The 16,864-nt window shown below is 47.3% G+C and overlaps 1 protein-coding gene across 2 annotated transcripts in view; it reads left to right on the top strand.

Moving 5' to 3' along the window:
- Positions 1 to 300: 300 nt before the first annotated feature.
- LOC149466305 (uncharacterized) overlaps positions 301 to 16,864 on the top strand; it is a 92,432-nt gene continuing 75,868 nt past the window's right edge. The window contains exons 1-7 of one of the 2 annotated variants that reach the window (XM_089672902.1): positions 301 to 366; positions 9,572 to 9,650; positions 10,575 to 10,774; positions 13,228 to 13,327; positions 15,952 to 16,044; positions 16,128 to 16,348; positions 16,435 to 16,543. In XM_089672902.1, coding sequence (XP_089529028.1) covers positions 9,617 to 9,650; positions 10,575 to 10,774; positions 13,228 to 13,327; positions 15,952 to 16,044; positions 16,128 to 16,348; positions 16,435 to 16,543 — 757 coding nt within the window. In that variant the 5' untranslated portion in view covers positions 301 to 366; positions 9,572 to 9,616. Of the gene's footprint in view, positions 367 to 9,464; positions 9,651 to 10,574; positions 10,775 to 13,227; positions 13,328 to 15,951; positions 16,045 to 16,127; positions 16,349 to 16,434; positions 16,544 to 16,864 lie in introns of those variants that run through there. The other variant, XM_089672903.1, reaches the window with a different exon arrangement.

Below are 16,864 nucleotides of genomic sequence, written 5' to 3'. Positions count from 1 at the left end.
TCACACAACTCGCCTTATAAGGTAAACCCCTGCCCACTGAGCGGCTGTGCTCGGAGCAAGCGCTAGAGGACGAAGTCAAACCGCTTCTTTCCCTTTAGGGGACCCGCGGCCATTTTGTTGTAGAGCAAGTCAAAGGTGAATAAAGCTGATTGTTTTTTTTTTTTAATAAAAATGTTTACATTTGTTATTGGTGATAGTGGTTTAAATAAAGGTGTTACTAACCTAACGCTATTTTTTAATACAAATAAATACAGAGAAGCCTACTGTATAGAAGCAGCGGCCATTTTTGTGTAGCTCAAAGGAATTTTACATGTCATTTAATTTCCTGATGGGGGTGTGAGGCTGGAGAGTGGTATCCAGGAGGAGGTAATAATAATAATATTTTTTATTATGAGAGAAGGGGGTCCCAGCACTGTGTGTGGACTGGATGGGGGGGGGATCATGTCACCCCAATAATTCCTCATCTTACTGCAGGTCCTCTGCTGTGTAGAATATTAGATGGGGTGGGCAGCACAGTGGCTAAATGGTTAGCACTTCCTCCTGGCAATACTGGGGTCATCGGTTCAAATCCCAACCATGGCACCACCTGCCTGGAGTTTACATGTTCTCTCTGTGCCTGCATGGGTCTCCTCCTTCCACACTCCAAAGACATACTGGTAGGTTAATTGGCTGCTGTCTAAATTGGCCCTAGTATGTGTATGTATGAATGTGAGTTAGGGACCTTAGATTGTACGCCCCTTGAGGGTTAGGGACTGAAGTGAATGTACAAGCGCTGCGTAAATTGATGGCGCTATACCTATAATAAATAATGGAGGGGCTCTGCTGGGGCAGAATGTGGAGGTTTTAGGGGTATATACCAATCAGCCATAATGAAACCACCTACTGTAACCCATCGAGAGATGGACTGCACCAGACCTCTGAAGGTAGATGTCAGTAGGAGGCCCTTTTAAACGGAACTAAACCCACCGATTTAACTGTTTCAATAGTTACATTCCCAGTATGCCAAGAATGCTAACTGTCAGATTTGCTCACCACCAAACTGTCAAACCATCCAATGTCTGGTGTCATAACTGATGACATGTGCAGCACCATGGCAACTCCAGATCAAACAGAGGGCAAGATGACCGCTTCCTTGGCTGAAAAGGATGGGAGTGTTTAGTTCTGCTTTAAAACAGAACCAAACCCATACTTTTAACTGTTTCCCAAAACAGTTGCCTTCAAGGCAACCAAACTATCCACCATCTAATGTCTGGTGTCATAACTGATCACAGGTGCAGCACCATGGCAACTCCAGATCAAACAAAGGCCAATATGGCAGCTTCCTTGGCTGAAAAGGATAGGAGGATATACAGTGGGGAAAACAATGATTTGATCCCCTGCAGATTTTGTACGTTTGCCCACTTACAAAGAAATGAAGGGTCTATAATTTTTACCATAGGTGTATTGTAAATGATAGTGGCAGAATATCAACCAAAAATCCAGAAAAAAACACAATACAAATGTTAGAAATGGAGTTGCAGTTTAGTGAGTAAAATAAGTATTTGATCCCCAAGCAACACATGACTTAGTACTTGGTGGAGGAACCCTTGTTGGCAATCACAGAGGTCAGACGTTTCCTGTAGTTGGTTCCCAGGTTTGCACACATCTCAGGAGGGATTTTGGTCCACTCTTCTTTACAGATCTTCTCTAAATCCTTAAGGGTTCTTGGCTGCCGCTTGGCAGCTCAAAGTTTCAGCTCCTCCATAAATTTTCAGTCGGATTCAGGTCTGGAGACTGGCTAGCCCACTCCATGACCTTAATGTGCTTCTTCTTGAGCCACTCCTTTGTTGCCTTGATGGTATGTTTTGGGTAATTGTTATGCTGGAACACCCATCCACGACTCATCTTCAGTGTTCTGGCTGAGGGAAGAAGGTTCACATCCAAGATTTTACAATACATGGCCCCGTCCATTGGCCCCTCAGTGTAGCAAAGTTGGCCTGTACCTTTAGCAGAGAAACAGCCCCAAAGCATCCGTGCTTGACTGTAGGGATGGTGTTCTTAGGGTCATAGTCAGCATTTTTTCTTCCTCCAAACATGACGAGATGAGTTAATGCCAAATAACTCAATTTTGGTCTCATCTGACTACAGCACTTTCTCCCAGTCCATCTCTGAATCATTTAGATGTTCAGTGGCAAACTTCAGACGGCCTGTATATGTGCCTTTTTGAGGAGGGGGACCTTGCGGGTACTGCAGGATTTCAATCCATGACGGCTTATTGTGTTACCAATGGCTTGTTTGGTGACTGTGGTCCCAACTGCCTTGAGATCATTCACAAGCTCCTCCTATGTAGTTCTGGGCTGATCCCCCTAATTTTTCTCATGATCATCCTTACCCCATGAGGTGAAATCTTGCATGGAGCTCCAGACCGAGGGCGATTTATGGTTATTTTGTATTTCTTCTATTTGCGAATAATCACTTCATCAGTTGTCTCCTTCTCACCAAGCTTCTTGCTGATGGTCTTGTAGCCCATTTCAGCCTTGTGCAGGTCTACAGTCTTGTCCCTGGCATGCTTTGACAGCCCAAGAAATAGATTTTGTGGACAGGTGTCTTTTATAGATATAGCGAGTTGTCATTAGGAGTGCCTTCCTAAATTGACAGGACTAATCTGTGTACCACATGGGCACATAGCCAGTCTGTAGGAGCCAGAATTATTGTTGGTTGGTAGGGGATCAAATACTTATTTTACTCACTGAACTGCAACTCAGTTTATAACATTTGTTTGTATTATGTGCTTTTTCTGGATTTTTGTTGATCTTCTGTCTCTATCATTTAAAATACACCGATGATAAAAAATTATAGACCCTTCTGTCACAATCATGCACCCAGGGAGAGGTGCAGTTCTCCATTTTGCTCCAAATTTCTGCATTGTGGTATTTCTCTTAAAATAATATGCAGTCACCTGAGAGGGGAAGGTGTAGTATCGTGCATATAAGAGCCAGGCACAGGATCTACCTGTATTAAGAAGGCTTCATGTATCTCCTCATTCCCCCTCCCTCAGGAATGCAAGCAGCGTATGATGCTGAGCCCTGCCTAACAATTTCTCTGCCAAATAAGGTAGGGAAGATACTAGTTGATGTTGTGTAAAAAAAGAAGCTGTTAGTTTCTGTGAGTAGTTAGAAAAGTGAGGACCGTCTTCGATATAACATCTATCGGACAGAAAGCAAAGGAGAATCTCGCGGCAACAACGAAACCCAATGCGAAACCAGAAATCCCTTTTTTAGCTCATCAGACTTGAAACTGCTTAACTCCAGGCATTTATTTGGCAAGTACTTATTTACCTAAACTCTGTTATCTGTTTGCTGTGCTGTTGTGCTCTGTATAATTATATATATATATATATATATATATATATATATATATATATATATATATATATATTGGTTACATCTTCTTTCTGTAAATATTTCTACTGCACTCTTTTGACCTCTTAGTAATAAATCTTACTTTCTAAAAGTGTTGAATTGTTTCTATAGCTCTTAATTGCAATTTACGAATTCCTGCCTCTAAAGAGAACGCTACTATGAGTATTTAACCCTCTGTATAACCGGTCTGTAGAGATAGCGGGATACTGACGGTTAACCAGTCATCCTAGTGTATTGCTGAGTTTCCTCTTTCTCTGTATAAAAAGGAGGTGGTGGCAGTGTGAAGGGTTATTTGCGTAATTAGCCTGAGCCAGTAACAATCGCGTCCAGGCTGCCGGTACGTCGATCTGTGGTCCATTAGCTGGAAAATCGTTGTGCAGGGTGCAGCTGGGTGTGGCATTGTTATGCACGTGACAGCACGGTTTCAAATTGGCTAGTCCTTCGGTCGCGAGTTTGGTGAGAAGGGCTGGGGTCTGACGCCGCGTCCATCACATATTGTTGGCAGCGTACGTGGGATAGTTGCATTAAGAGCTTCAGTGCAGTGTTAAAAATTAGCTCTGCACTGAAGGATTGTAACCTTTGTGGAAACAGTCCTTAGAAACAAGTGGTGCATATTATATACATATCTATCTTTGCTTGCAATTATGCCTGGGGCAGCAGAATACGAGAAAATGAGCAAAAATGATTTGAAGGCGGAATGTACCTCACGAGGATTGGACGTCGGTCGCAAAAATCGTGAAGATTTGATTTGAGACCTATTGGAGCATGATATCCGAGCAGAGCAGAACTCGGGGGAACTTGACCATGACAGGGTTCCTGCTACATCCGATCCCAGTGGCTCAGAGACGGCCTTACAGGAATGGCATACAGAGACTGACACTGGAGGATCACCGAATGTTGTCATCACACCACCGCCTGAGTGGGCCAGCACCGGAGTGCCTGTAACCAGCGGAGACTCTTCTCAGAGGCAGGAAGCCCTGAAATGCCTCATGGAGACAGATCTTGAGGCATACCTGCGGTTCATGGAACGCCAGGCTGACAGAAAAGCTGCAGAACGCCAGGCTGACAGAGAAGCTGCGGAACGCCAGGCTGACAGAGAGGTGGCGGAACTCCAAGCAGCAGCTGACAGAGAGGTGGCAGAATGCCAAGCAGCGGCTGACAGAGAAGCTGCGGAACGCCAAGCTAAAAGAGCCTGGTACCTGACCCCAAGGTTACGAGGCAAGGTCCTGGATGCGTTTGTTGAAATGCCAGAGGGGCAGGATGACGATTATGAAGCTTTAAAAGATGCCATCATCCGGAAGTACCAGATGACCCCGGAAGTGTACCGCAAGCGGTTCAGGTCCATGCAGAAGGGACCTGGGGACTCCTACACGGATGTGGCGAGTCGCTTACGCACCACATTCCAACAGTGGACTAAAGGACTGAAAGCTGACTCCTACGAGTCTGTGGAAGATCTCATGATACAAGATCAGCTCCTGCATATATGCCCGTCAGACGTCAGTTTGTCTTAGAAAGAGAACCAGCCTCTGCTAAAGCTGCAGCCGATTTTGCAGAAACCTTTGTCCACACGCGGGTGTCTGACCCACGCAAGGCTCCTCCGAACGGCTGGAAAAGAGGGAAAACGCCCCTAACAACCCCTCCTACGCCAGTGAGTCAAGATCCCCCTCATCCAACACCTGCAGCGCCATTCCTGCCTGACAACCGCAGATGTTTCACCTGTGGGAATGCCGGACATCTCAGGACGCAGTGTCCTGAGCAGAAGCAGATGACATCATCTGGCCTGCCGGCCAGCAACTCTTCTTCAGTGCTGTTTGTCCGCAGGGAGATGCGGGTAACCCCTGCCAACTTGCAGCCAGTCACTGTGGGCAACCGGTCTGTAACTGGTTTCCGGGACACCGGAGCAGAAGTCACCTTGATCCGGCCAGAGGTGATTAAACCAAGAAACCTCATCCCAGGAAAGTTCCTTACCCTCACAGGAGTTGGGGGGACCTGTTCACGCATACCCTGTTGAAAGGTATTCATCAGTTGCGGTGCGGGAAGGGGGATGAGGGAGGTGGGGGTCTCGGAGGAAATTCCCACACCTGTTTTGTTGGGTGCCGGTTTGGGTACTCTTGTGTCCTATTACGCCCCTGCCGAGAATACCCGTATGCCCCCCCTGGAACTCTCTGGACATGCCGTGGAACTGTGTGCAGATGTTGGGGTAATGTCTGGGCAACCTGTGGATGGACAGAGGGAGGGGGCCGGGAATGGAGTGCTGCTACAGGATTCTCCATTAGCTGGAGAAGGAGAAGAAATCCCCTTGTCTGGGGAGGTATGGAACTCATGTGTCATGGACATTAGAAACGTACCTGTTGATAATGATGACGATGAAGCTGATATTGATAATGTTGATGATAATGTTGATACGGTCAATGATAGTGATGATAATGATGACGATGATTCTGATATTGATAATGTCAATCACGTTGATGATAAGGTTGGTAATGCTAATGATGATGATGGTCATGAGGATAAAACTGATGCATTTTCATTTTTGGGGGTCAACCACAGTGCTGTGAAGGGGGCAGAGGTACAATCTCTGGGGGCTGAGCAAAGGGATGGTCTGAGTAGGCCTGTTCCTTGCCCAGGCCCAGAGGATTTTACTTCGATAAGTGTCTAGGTGTTTTCCGGGCATGGTACTGGACAGCCGGCTGGGACTTGTAGTTCCACGTGTAAGGCAGCACTGGAAAGCAATTCATACATGGACCTCAGCAGCCAGATAGCTGTGAGCTTCCCTGCTGAGAAAGGTAAACAAAGGCCTGACAGGGAGACTGAAAGCATGTCATATGATCTGACCTGTCCTGGTTTGTCACCAGGCAGACAAACATGTGTCCTAGGCAGTGACAGCACACCTGGATTGGAAGTGCGAGGGGCCTCATTGGAGTTGATCAGCGGGTCTCTGAGAAGGGGCTGCGGCCTTCAGCTCCAATCGCCTCTCCTTTCCAGTCAGGTACAGGAGCTGCTGGCAAGGCCTATGAGAGATGGTGTCAGAGTTCAGGAAAACCCGGGGAGAGCTCACCGTGCTGTTTATGAGTTGGACGACAGGGTGTATCTTTCCCCCATGCCTTCAGCCAACCTCATCTCACAGGAGGTGCAGACTGAACGGGCCAAAGAGACAGAGGGAATGGTGCTGTCAGGAATCCAGGGATCAGCTGGAGTCTAGACATCCCCGGTAGTCTCGGTCCCCAAACAGGATCAGATGACCAGACTTTGTGAGGACCTTGGGAAGCTGAGCGCCAGCCCTGTGGTTGTGGCCTACCCCATGCCCAGGAGCCATGAGGTAATGAAGCATCTGGAAGGGGCCTGCTGTCTAACCATCATGGACCTGAGCAGAGGGTCTGGGCCACCATCTCTAACCCAGGAGGCTCAGGACGAGTCAGCCTTCACCACCCCTTGTGGCTTGCCTGAATTTCTGGGAAAGCTACTTGGAGTTGAGAACGCACCAACCACCTCCCCAGGGGTCAGGAATGGCCTTCAATGTGGAATGGAACTGGGTGCAGTTGCCCACTTTAGGGGCCTTGTGGTGTTCGGCCCTGTCTGGGAAGAGCAACTTGGGCCCCTGTCACTAGTCAGGAGCGAACTGCCCATGCCTAGTCTGACAGTTGAGAATGGTAACTGTCAGAGGGGCATGTCAGTGGTTCAGCTTTGGGAACCACCGGTAGGAAGAGACCCCCAGAGGTCTGGGAATGGGGAGACTGAGGCAATTATGGCCTGGCCGGCTCCCCAGGTCAAAAATCAGGTTTCGTCAGTCTTGGATGCAGCTGGCTACGGTAAGACACCACAGTGCAACTATCATGGCTCACCTGGACCCGTGGCTGACCTGGCAGACAGGAAACTGACAGAACTAGTGTCCTGGATGCTAGCAGGTAAAGAGGACTGTTCATCTTGGATGAAGGTACCTGTGGACACATCTGGGAGGTGGGTTCCAGAATTCGCCTCTCTGGTTCCGGTGCACACAGGCGCCACTACCTTCGGGTCAGATGTAGTCCTGGTTCAGAGGAAGGAGATGGGAGAGGGAAAGCTCACTCTCTACCTCGACAAAAAGCTACATCTCAATATGTTAGCAGATGACACCCCTGAGCCGAAGTGTTTTGTGAACAGGTGGGCACCCCGGCAGTCGCCACAATATCCAGATAGTCACAGCCGACTGGTGCTCCCCCGTGACCACTCACTTGGTCAGCACAACAGAAGGAGCCTGGTTCTCCCGCAGTGCAATAGCACCCTGTCAACCCAAGGTGATCCTCTGGGCAGAGGTCGGTTGCGTCAGGAGGGAAATTGTAGTCCCCTCCCATGCAAACACCTGAGGGGGGAGGTGCCACAATCATGCACACAGGGAGAGGTGCAGTTCTCCATTTTGCTCCAAATTTCTGCATAGTGGTATTTCTCTTAAACTAATATGCAGTCACCTGAGAGGGGAAGGTGTAGTATCGTGCATATAAGAGCTAGGCACAGGATCTCCCTGTATTAAGAAGGCTTCATGTATCTCCTCATTCCCCCTCCCTCAGGAATGCAAGCAGCGTATGATGCTGAGCCCTGCCTAACAATTCCTCTGCCAAATAAGGTAGGGAAGATACTAGTTGATGTTGTGTAGAAAAAGAAGCTGTTAGTTTCTGTGAGTAGTCAGACAAGTGAGGACCGTCTACGATATAACATCTATCGGACAGAAAGCAAAGGAGAATCTCGCGGCAACAACGAAACCCAATGCGAAACCAGAAATCCCTTTTTTAGCTCATCAGACTTGAAATTGCTTAACCCCAGGCATTTATTTGGCAAGTACTTATTTATATAAACTTCTTTCTGTTATCTGTTTGCTGTGCTGTTGTGCTCTGTATAATTATATATATATATATATTGGTTACATCTTCTTTCTGTAAATATTTCTACTGCACTCTTTTGACCTTTTAGTAATAAATCTTACTTTCTAAAAGTGTTGAATTGTTTCTATAGCTCTTAATTGCAATTTACGAATTCCTGCCTCTAAAGAGAACGCTACTATGAGTATTTAACCCTCTGTATAACCGGTCTGCAGAGATAGCGGGATACTCACGGTTAACCAATCATCCTAGTGTTTTGCTGAGTTTCCTCTTTGTATAAAAAGGAGGTGGTGGCAGTGTGAAGGGTTATTTGCTTAATTAGCCTGAACCAGTAAAAATCGCTTCCAGGCTGCCAGTACGTAGATCTGTGGTCCATTAGCTGGAAAATCGTTGTGCAGGGTGCAGCTGGGTGTGGCATTGTTATGCACGTGACAGCGCAGTTTTAGATTGGCTAGTCCTTCGGTCACGAGTTTGGTGAGAAGGGCTGGGGTCTGACGCCGCATCCGTCACACCTTCATTTCTTTGTAAGTGGGCAAACTTACAAAATCTGCAGGCGAGCAAATAATTTCCCCTACTGTAGTTCTGCTTTAAGTCCTATAAGTTGTGGGGTGGGACCTCCATGGATCACACTTGTTTTTCCAGTACATCCCACAGATGCTCGATTAGACTGAGTTCTGGAGAATTTGGAGTCAACATTTCAAACTTGCTGTGTTCCTCAAGCCATTCTGGAATTCATCAGAGCAGGCCACTTCTTCCATTGCTCTATGGTCCAGTTCTGATGCTCACCCATTGTAGGCAATTTTTGGTTGTGGGCACAGGTCAGCATGGGCACCCTGACCGGTCTGCGGCTACTCAGCCCCATGCATAACAAACTATGATGGTCTGTGTGTTCTGACACCCTTCTATTGGAACCAGCTTTACCTTTTTCACAAATTTGATCTATAGTAGCTGTTCTATTGGATCAGACCAACGGGCCAGCCTTTCCTCCACACATGCAGGGCTTGACAAATGGCAACTAGAAATTGCGTCCTGGCGCCTGGTATTTTGTCAGCCGTCCGCTGTCAGGCACCGTGAAGCCACTTCACTGACCAAGGGATTTTAAAAATCACTTACACTAGAACAGAAATAGAGGGGAGACTGGAAGGGGGGGGGGGAGGGCTCTTGATCAGGCAACAACTAAGAGGGGTTTCCCTTCCTCCCACTCCCCCCCCCCCCCACACACACAAACAAACTTTTTCACTGTTTTTTCAAATACATTTTTAATGTTAATTTATTGCAGAATGATCTTTTTTAAACTGTCTTATATTGCAAGTACAGTCTGACATGGGAGTGAGTATTTACAAGGATCTGTAGAAGGACGGCATGGTGCAGAACGGGCCACCCCTCACATCACCAGGTAAGAGGAGACAGCCAGTGAGAGGAATAGTGCCCCATCATTGGTGTTAGTGGGAGGAATAGTGCCCCATCATTGGTGTCAGTGGGAGGAATAGTGCCCCATCGTTGGCATCAGTGGGAAGAATAGTGTCCCATCGCTGTTGTCAGTGGGAGAAATAGTGTCCCATCGTTGTTGACAGTGGGAGGAATAGTGCCCCATCATTGGTGACAGTGGGAGGAATAGTGCCCTATTTTTGGTGTCAGTGGGAGAAATAGTGTCCCATTGTTGGTGTCAATTTGAGGAATAGTATCCCATCATTGGTGTCAGTTGGAGGAATAGTGCCCCATCATTGTTGTCAGTGGGAGGAATAGTGCCCCGTCATTGGTGTCAGTGGGAGGAATAGTGCCCTGTCATTGGTGTCAGTGGGAGGAATAGTGCCCCATTGTTGGTATCAGTGGGAGGGATAGTGCCCCATCCCTGGTGTCAGTGGGAGGAATAGTGCCCCATCATTGGTATCATTGGGAGGAATAGTGCTTCATCACTGGTGTCAGTGGGAGGAATAGTACCCCATCATTGGTATCAGTGGGAGGAATAGTGCCCCAATGTTGGTGTCAGTGGGAGGAATAGTGCCCCATTGTTGGTGTCAATGGGAGGAATAGTGTCCCATTGTTGGTGTCAGTGGGAGGAATGGTGTCCCATTGTTGGTGTCAGTGGGAGGAATGGTGTCCCATTGTTGGTGTCAGTGGGAGCAATGGTGTCCCATTGTTGGTGTCAGTGGGAGGAATGGTGCCCCGTTGTTGGTGTCAGTGGCAGGAATAATGCCACAAGGGCCGGATAAAGGCAAGCAAAGGGGCACAGTTTAGAGCCCTCTGACCTAGATACACACAATCTCTGATGTAAAGACATAGAAACAATGTATTCAGTCAGTGTGTGTGTTTCCTACAGATGGATCCAGTAATGGGAACCCACCAGAGAGATGTCCCCATCCTCTGTATTCCCAGGACTCCACACAGGAACATCAGGAGATCCCTCAGGAGGATCAGGTAGATGGATCCAGTAATGGGAACCCACCAGAGAGATGTCCCCGTCCTCTGTATTCCCGGGACTCCACACAGGAACATCAGGAGATTCTTCAAGAGGATCAGGTAGTAATACAACCTATAATACATAAGACGCTGGTAAAGCTGTATTCCAGGTTCGGCACTTCTTCTATAGTTCCGTTGATCCAGCTTGAATCAATGTAAGTATGTATGTGCCATACAGGTGGGATCCGCAAGGAAGCTGGGAATCAGTGTTGTAGACAGCGCTACCCCAGTCATCTCCACCAGGTTCCAGCTTCCATGCCAAGTGATTTGCATGCTGCTTACTGAACACAGGAGGTGGCCTGCATGGCACAGGCCTTATCCAGAGAACACTTTGCTTTCTCACTGAATGCAAAGTGTTCTCTTAATCAGCGAGTAGGAGATCGGGTTGTCACTGCTTCACCTCTCTAGCAATACACACCAAACTGAGAATGCACAGAAGGGCTCCAGGTTCAGTCTGTCTTATCAGCGTGGACATTTGAACAAGAGGAGGATCAGAGAAGACAGGATCAAACAGCCTTTTTACACAATGCAGAAGATTAAGCCCTTAGGTTCCATAGTGAGTATAACAAGCATGCTTTACTGCATATACAGACTGATTGTACTGTTGTGGGTTTAGGAACACTTTAAAGTGAGTTTAATTACCACCTTAATCAGCCACAGAACCTGTGTAATTAATATGTGTTTGTTTTAAAGGGATGAGGTAGCAACCCTACCGCTTGCCCATCTGTGGGCCCGGGGAGCACCACGGCAGGTGGATGTCTGCTCTCCTCCCGTTTTTTCAGTGACCTAGAAGGCGACATGTGACATCACTTCCCAGGTCACAGTTGTCAGTTTCCTTGGCTAGAATAGTCAGGGATAGATGTATTGCAATGCGATCTGCATTGCAATACATCCAGTGGAGCCCAGAGGAGTCTTTTAGACCCTGCATGTCTTAATAAAGAGAACCTGTCACCTAAAAATCATCACATGAGAAAAAGAAAAAAAAGTGATGAGGAAAAAAAAAGTAAAGTGAAAAAAAAAATTTTTCTTGCAAAAAAAGAAAATGCTACACCCAAGCACATACCATTTCCCCCCCCAAAAAAAAATTTGAGGCCCACCGTATATGTGGATATACACACGTACAACAGTTAATGCATTTTCCAGGGCCCCTTCGTGTGAAAACGTTGATTGCAATACACGTTACATATCGCCACGCATGCTGGAATGAGAGCAATAATTCTAGCACCAGACCTCCCCCGTAACACTGAACTGATGAACTATAGGGGCTTTTGAAGCATCACCTATAGAAAATATAGGGTCCTGAAATTTGTCCCCATTTCACAGGCGCACGCAAATTTGAGGTTTGACATGTTGGGCATCTATTTACTCGGCACAACCTCGTCCTTTCTATGTTACCAAAAATGTGGGTAATTGTGTTTGTTTGCCATAAAATTAATTATAGTGTGTTTTTTTTATGGACATTTCGTAGACCTTTGCCATAATATTGTGACATAAAAAATTGGAACCACTGCTATTTTATTCCCCAGGGTGTCTGTTTTCAGAAAATAGATCCTGTTTGGGGGATTTGTTTAACCACTTGTAGACCGCAGATAGCCGAATGATGGCTTCACTGCGGCCGGCCAGTTCTGGGAGGGTGTCATATGACGTCCTCCCAGAATGCGCTCTCCTGCGCGCCCCCGGCGAACTCCGTGATCTCTGTGTCCTACAGACACAGCTGATCACGTGATGTGGTAAAAGGCCAATCACAGCAGCCTTTTACCACGCGATCAGCCGTGTCCAATGACACACTGATCACCGGTAAATGCAATTGCCGGTTACCTGCTTCATTTTCCTCATGCTGTAACAGAGGAGGGATTGGCACTGAGTAGTGCCACCCGCCAGTGCTGCCCACAAGTGCCCAGCAGTGCCACCCACCTGTGCCCAGCAGTGTAGCCCAGCAGTGCCGCCAGTCAGTGCCCAGCAGTGCTGACTATCAGTGCCAGCTCATCAGCGCCGCCAATCAGTGCTGCCTATCCGTGCCACCTCATCAGTGCCGCCTATCATTGCCCATCAGTGCTGCCTATCAGTGCCCATCATTGCTGCCTATCAGTGCCCATCAGTGCTGCCTATCAGTGCCACCTCATCAACGCACATCAGTGAAGGTGAAAAATTACCTGTTTGCAAAATTTTATAATAGAGACAAAGAAAAACTTTTTTTTTTTTTTTTAATTTTTTGCTATTTTTTTATAGCACAAAAAATAAAACACCCAGCGGCAAGTAAATACCACCAATAGAAAACTCTATTTGTGTGAAAAAAATGATAAAAATTTCATATGGGTACAGTTTGCAATTGTCATTCAAAGCGCGACAGCGCCGAAAGCTGAAAATTGGCCCGGGCAGGAAGGGGGTAGAAGCATCCGGTAGGCAAGTGGTTAATCTTCAGGCCTAAAATTATTTTTTTAAATCATGTGCAAAAAAAAAAAAGCCGGCTCTGGCAGCTAAAAGGGGTAAATATTCGACATTGTCTCACGTAGGGTGAAGACCTGATTGTGGTAAAAGTGGAAGATGATGAGATGCTTCTGACGGATGATGAGACGTGCAAGTGGAATGAAACCCCTCCAGAGATCAGCACAGGTGAGGAATAAACTCTAACTCCAGAAAGGAGTCCCAGATCCTCCTTGTTCAGTCACTACAACAATCTCTTCTTCTCCCCCCTCCTCTGTCAGTAGACAGTAATGGGGGGACAGTATGTGCCCAGTGTGGGGGTCAGGAGCCATCAGCCTCTATTAGACTCCGGCTATGAGCCATGTAAGGAGGAGGAAATCCCTCCAGAGATCAGCCCAGGTGAGGAATAAACACTAAATCCAGAGAAGAGTCCCAGATCCTCCTTGTTCAGTCACTACAACCATCTCTTCTTCTCCCCCCTCCTCTGTCAGTACACAGTAATGGGGGAACAGTATGTGCCCAGTGGGGGGGTCAGGAGCCATCAGCCTCTATTAGACTCTGGCTATGAGCCGTGTAAGGAGGAGGAGATCCTTCCAGAGATCAGCCCAGGTGAGGAATAAACACTAAATCCAGAGAAGAGTCCCAGATCCTCCTTGTTCAGTCACTACAACCATCTCTTCTTCAGTAATGGCCATCAAAAATTGGGAGAAAAAGGGGAAACAGATAAGCTGGGGAGTCCACATTCAATCACTAACCATATAATTGAGAAGCCACCAGAATATCTGAAAGGGTGCCACCTAACCTACTAGTAAAAAGGCTGCACACCTAATTGGCTAACCTCACATAAAATTTATTTGTACAACAACCACAAAATATGACATCGGAGATAGGATATACAAATCCAACATTACAAGGGGCACCACCCCCTCGCAGATGAGGGGACCCTCCATGTAGGACATCAAAGATGGAAGAGGTGTCCGCTGTGTCTTACCTACCCCAATGGTATAATCCCCCTATGAACCAACCCCTATCACCTACCAACCACTCCCAACCACCCACCAAACCCCCCCTAAATCCACAATGCACCCCCAAAGTTGGAAAACCCACCCACCCTATCACCCCCCTCCCAGTGGAGAGAGAGAAGTTGAGGGGAAAACACCAGCCCACTGACACCCCCGATTCCCCAGCACCAGCTAGATGGACACCTAATTCACCTACACACCAAGGGCTCCTGGAGTACAAACACACACAAAACAAAATAATAAGAAATAAATAATGGCCATTAGCCTCTATTAAGGTCTTGGGGGACATTTCGACCATGTAGGGGCCCGATGATGGCATCAAAAGCTGATAATATTCAATAGTAAAGCCGTCAGGTCCTGGAGACTTACCCATTTTGGTTGCCTTCACCGCCATCTGAAGTTCCTCCAGAGTGATAGGGGCATCTAGGGGGACATCTAAGTCACACGGAGGAGGGATGCCGGGGCAAGTGAGAGGAGGTCAGGTAGCCATCTGCGTTGGAGCCACTGTAGATTAAGAGAAGAATAGAATTCACCAAATGCCTCTATAATCTGTTTGGGGAGGGTGGCCTTCTGACCATCAGAGTAAGAAATCTGAGGAATATAGTTCACCGGGCTCTGGTACTGAAGGGATCTGGCCAAAAGTGGACCGCATTTGTTTCCGGATTTTATTGTCTAGAAATCTGAAATATATTGAATACAACCAAAATTGCAGCATTTTAAATATATGTCAATATATTTGGGAAGAATATTTTTTAAAATATATTTCAAATATATTTTTCTTCCATATGGGCTGTGTTTAATCAGGATTCCCCGTATGACCGTTTTGTGGGCCTCCCAAGTCACCCCCCAGGTTACAATCAGGGATATCATTAATTTAAAAATAGTATCCATCATCAGCCTCTATTAGACACTGGCTCCCCTCCTCACATCATGTCATTTTGTGTTACCAGCCGAAGGGACTCTTATCATCTCCACCTGGCTCTGGGGGACCGTGAAACCTTCCAGAAGCCAGTGGGCGGAAGAGGTGGAGACCTAGTCTGCATGTTTGTGGGAGTCTGACCGGTCCCAGGTTTGGAGGCCCTGGTGGAGTGGTGAGACCGGCCCATGGGTATGGGATGGTCAGGCTGGCACAGGAGTCGGGTGGAAGATGGAGTGCTGAGGAGACTGTTAGTGGACTGGGAGGGGTCCCCTAAGTCTGGGGAGGCTGGGCTTGGGCTGGCTGAGGAAAATCCATTCCGCAGTACGATATGAACAGGATCAATGCCTGGCAGCAATGGGAGCAAGGAGGGCAGAGTGGGTACACCACCAGGGGGACCACGTGTCCCTCGCCCATACAACTGATGGCTTTCAAATAAAAGGAATTTTCCAGGATCGGTTTCTGTACATAGGAAGTAACATTGGGCATCCCATAATCCCTATTACCCAATCCAAGTTACATCCCCTAATAAAATACCACTGACTGTGGATTCAAGTGTGGAAAATGCATGTTGCCTGGCTGTGCAAAGCTTAGCGGGATCTCAGAAACACAGTGGCCCTCAAGAGGGTAGCATCACACCCCCTTCTTCAAGTCCAAGCAGTACATATGGCTTGGACCTTGTAGAAGTGGGTACACTCTGAAAGCTTGTCCCGAAAAATTGGATGGTAGTGCACGTGAAAGGGTATCACGGACAGTACACAATTGTTTAAATGGGTGTCACCAGCCAAGAGACGTGACCAGTCACCACGCCCACACTCTCTGGGGTCTCTCATACATCTCAGTACAGGGGGCTTCACTCTCATTTTTATTCACAGATCCCGGAGACACTGAGAGAGACATCAAAGCTGAGGAGGAAGAAGGATGTATGAAGATCAAAGAGGAGGAAATTCCTATAGAGATCAGCTTGGGTGAGTAAAAACCAATAATAAAGAATCTTGTACAGTATTCATGTTCAGGTTGTTGTTCCTTAGTATTCCTGTATTCCCTACAGAGGGATCCAGTAATGGGAACCCACCAGAGAGATGTCCCCGTCCTCTGTATTCCCGGGACTCCACACAGGAAGGTCACACCATCCCTCACCATCATCAGGTAGATGGATCCAGTAATGGGAACCCACCAGAGAGATGTCCCTGTCCTCTGCATTCCCAGGACTCTACACAGGAACAACAGGAGATCCCTCAGAAACATCAGGAGATCCTTCAGGAGGATCAGGTAGATGGAATGTATTTGGAAAAGCAATAGCTCTGGTGTTCAACTCAAAGGATCTGGACAATGTTTATGTTTTGCTGCCTACGTAGGAAGAGAGCCAGCATGACTGTAAGACCGAAAATACAGATGACAAAGAAACGGACGTAGGGGGCGATGAGCCATGCAAAGAGGAGGAGATCCCTCCAGAGATCAACACAGGTGAGTAATAAACACTAAATCCAGAGAAGAGTCCCAGATCCTCCTTGTTCAGTCACTACAACCATCTCTTCTTCTCCCCACTCCTCTGTCAGTACACAGTAATGGGGGAACAGTATGTGCCCAGTGGGGGGGTCAGGAGCCATCAGCCTCTATTAGACTCTGGCTATGAGCCGTGTAAAGAGGAGGAGATCCTTCCAGAGATCAGCCCAGGTGAGGAATAAACACTAAATCCAGAGAAGAGTCCCAGATCCTCCTTGTTCAGTCACTACAACCATCTCTTCTTCAGTAATGGCCATCAAAAATTGGGAGAAAAAGGGGAAA

The sequence above is a fragment of the Staurois parvus genome, unplaced genomic scaffold (genome assembly GCF_062004578.1).
Source record: "Staurois parvus isolate SC_StPar_1 unplaced genomic scaffold, SC_StPar_1.0 ptg000132l, whole genome shotgun sequence".
Taxonomy (NCBI): Eukaryota; Metazoa; Chordata; class Amphibia; order Anura; family Ranidae; genus Staurois; species Staurois parvus.
This window is presented reverse-complemented; position numbering and strand designations above follow the sequence as displayed.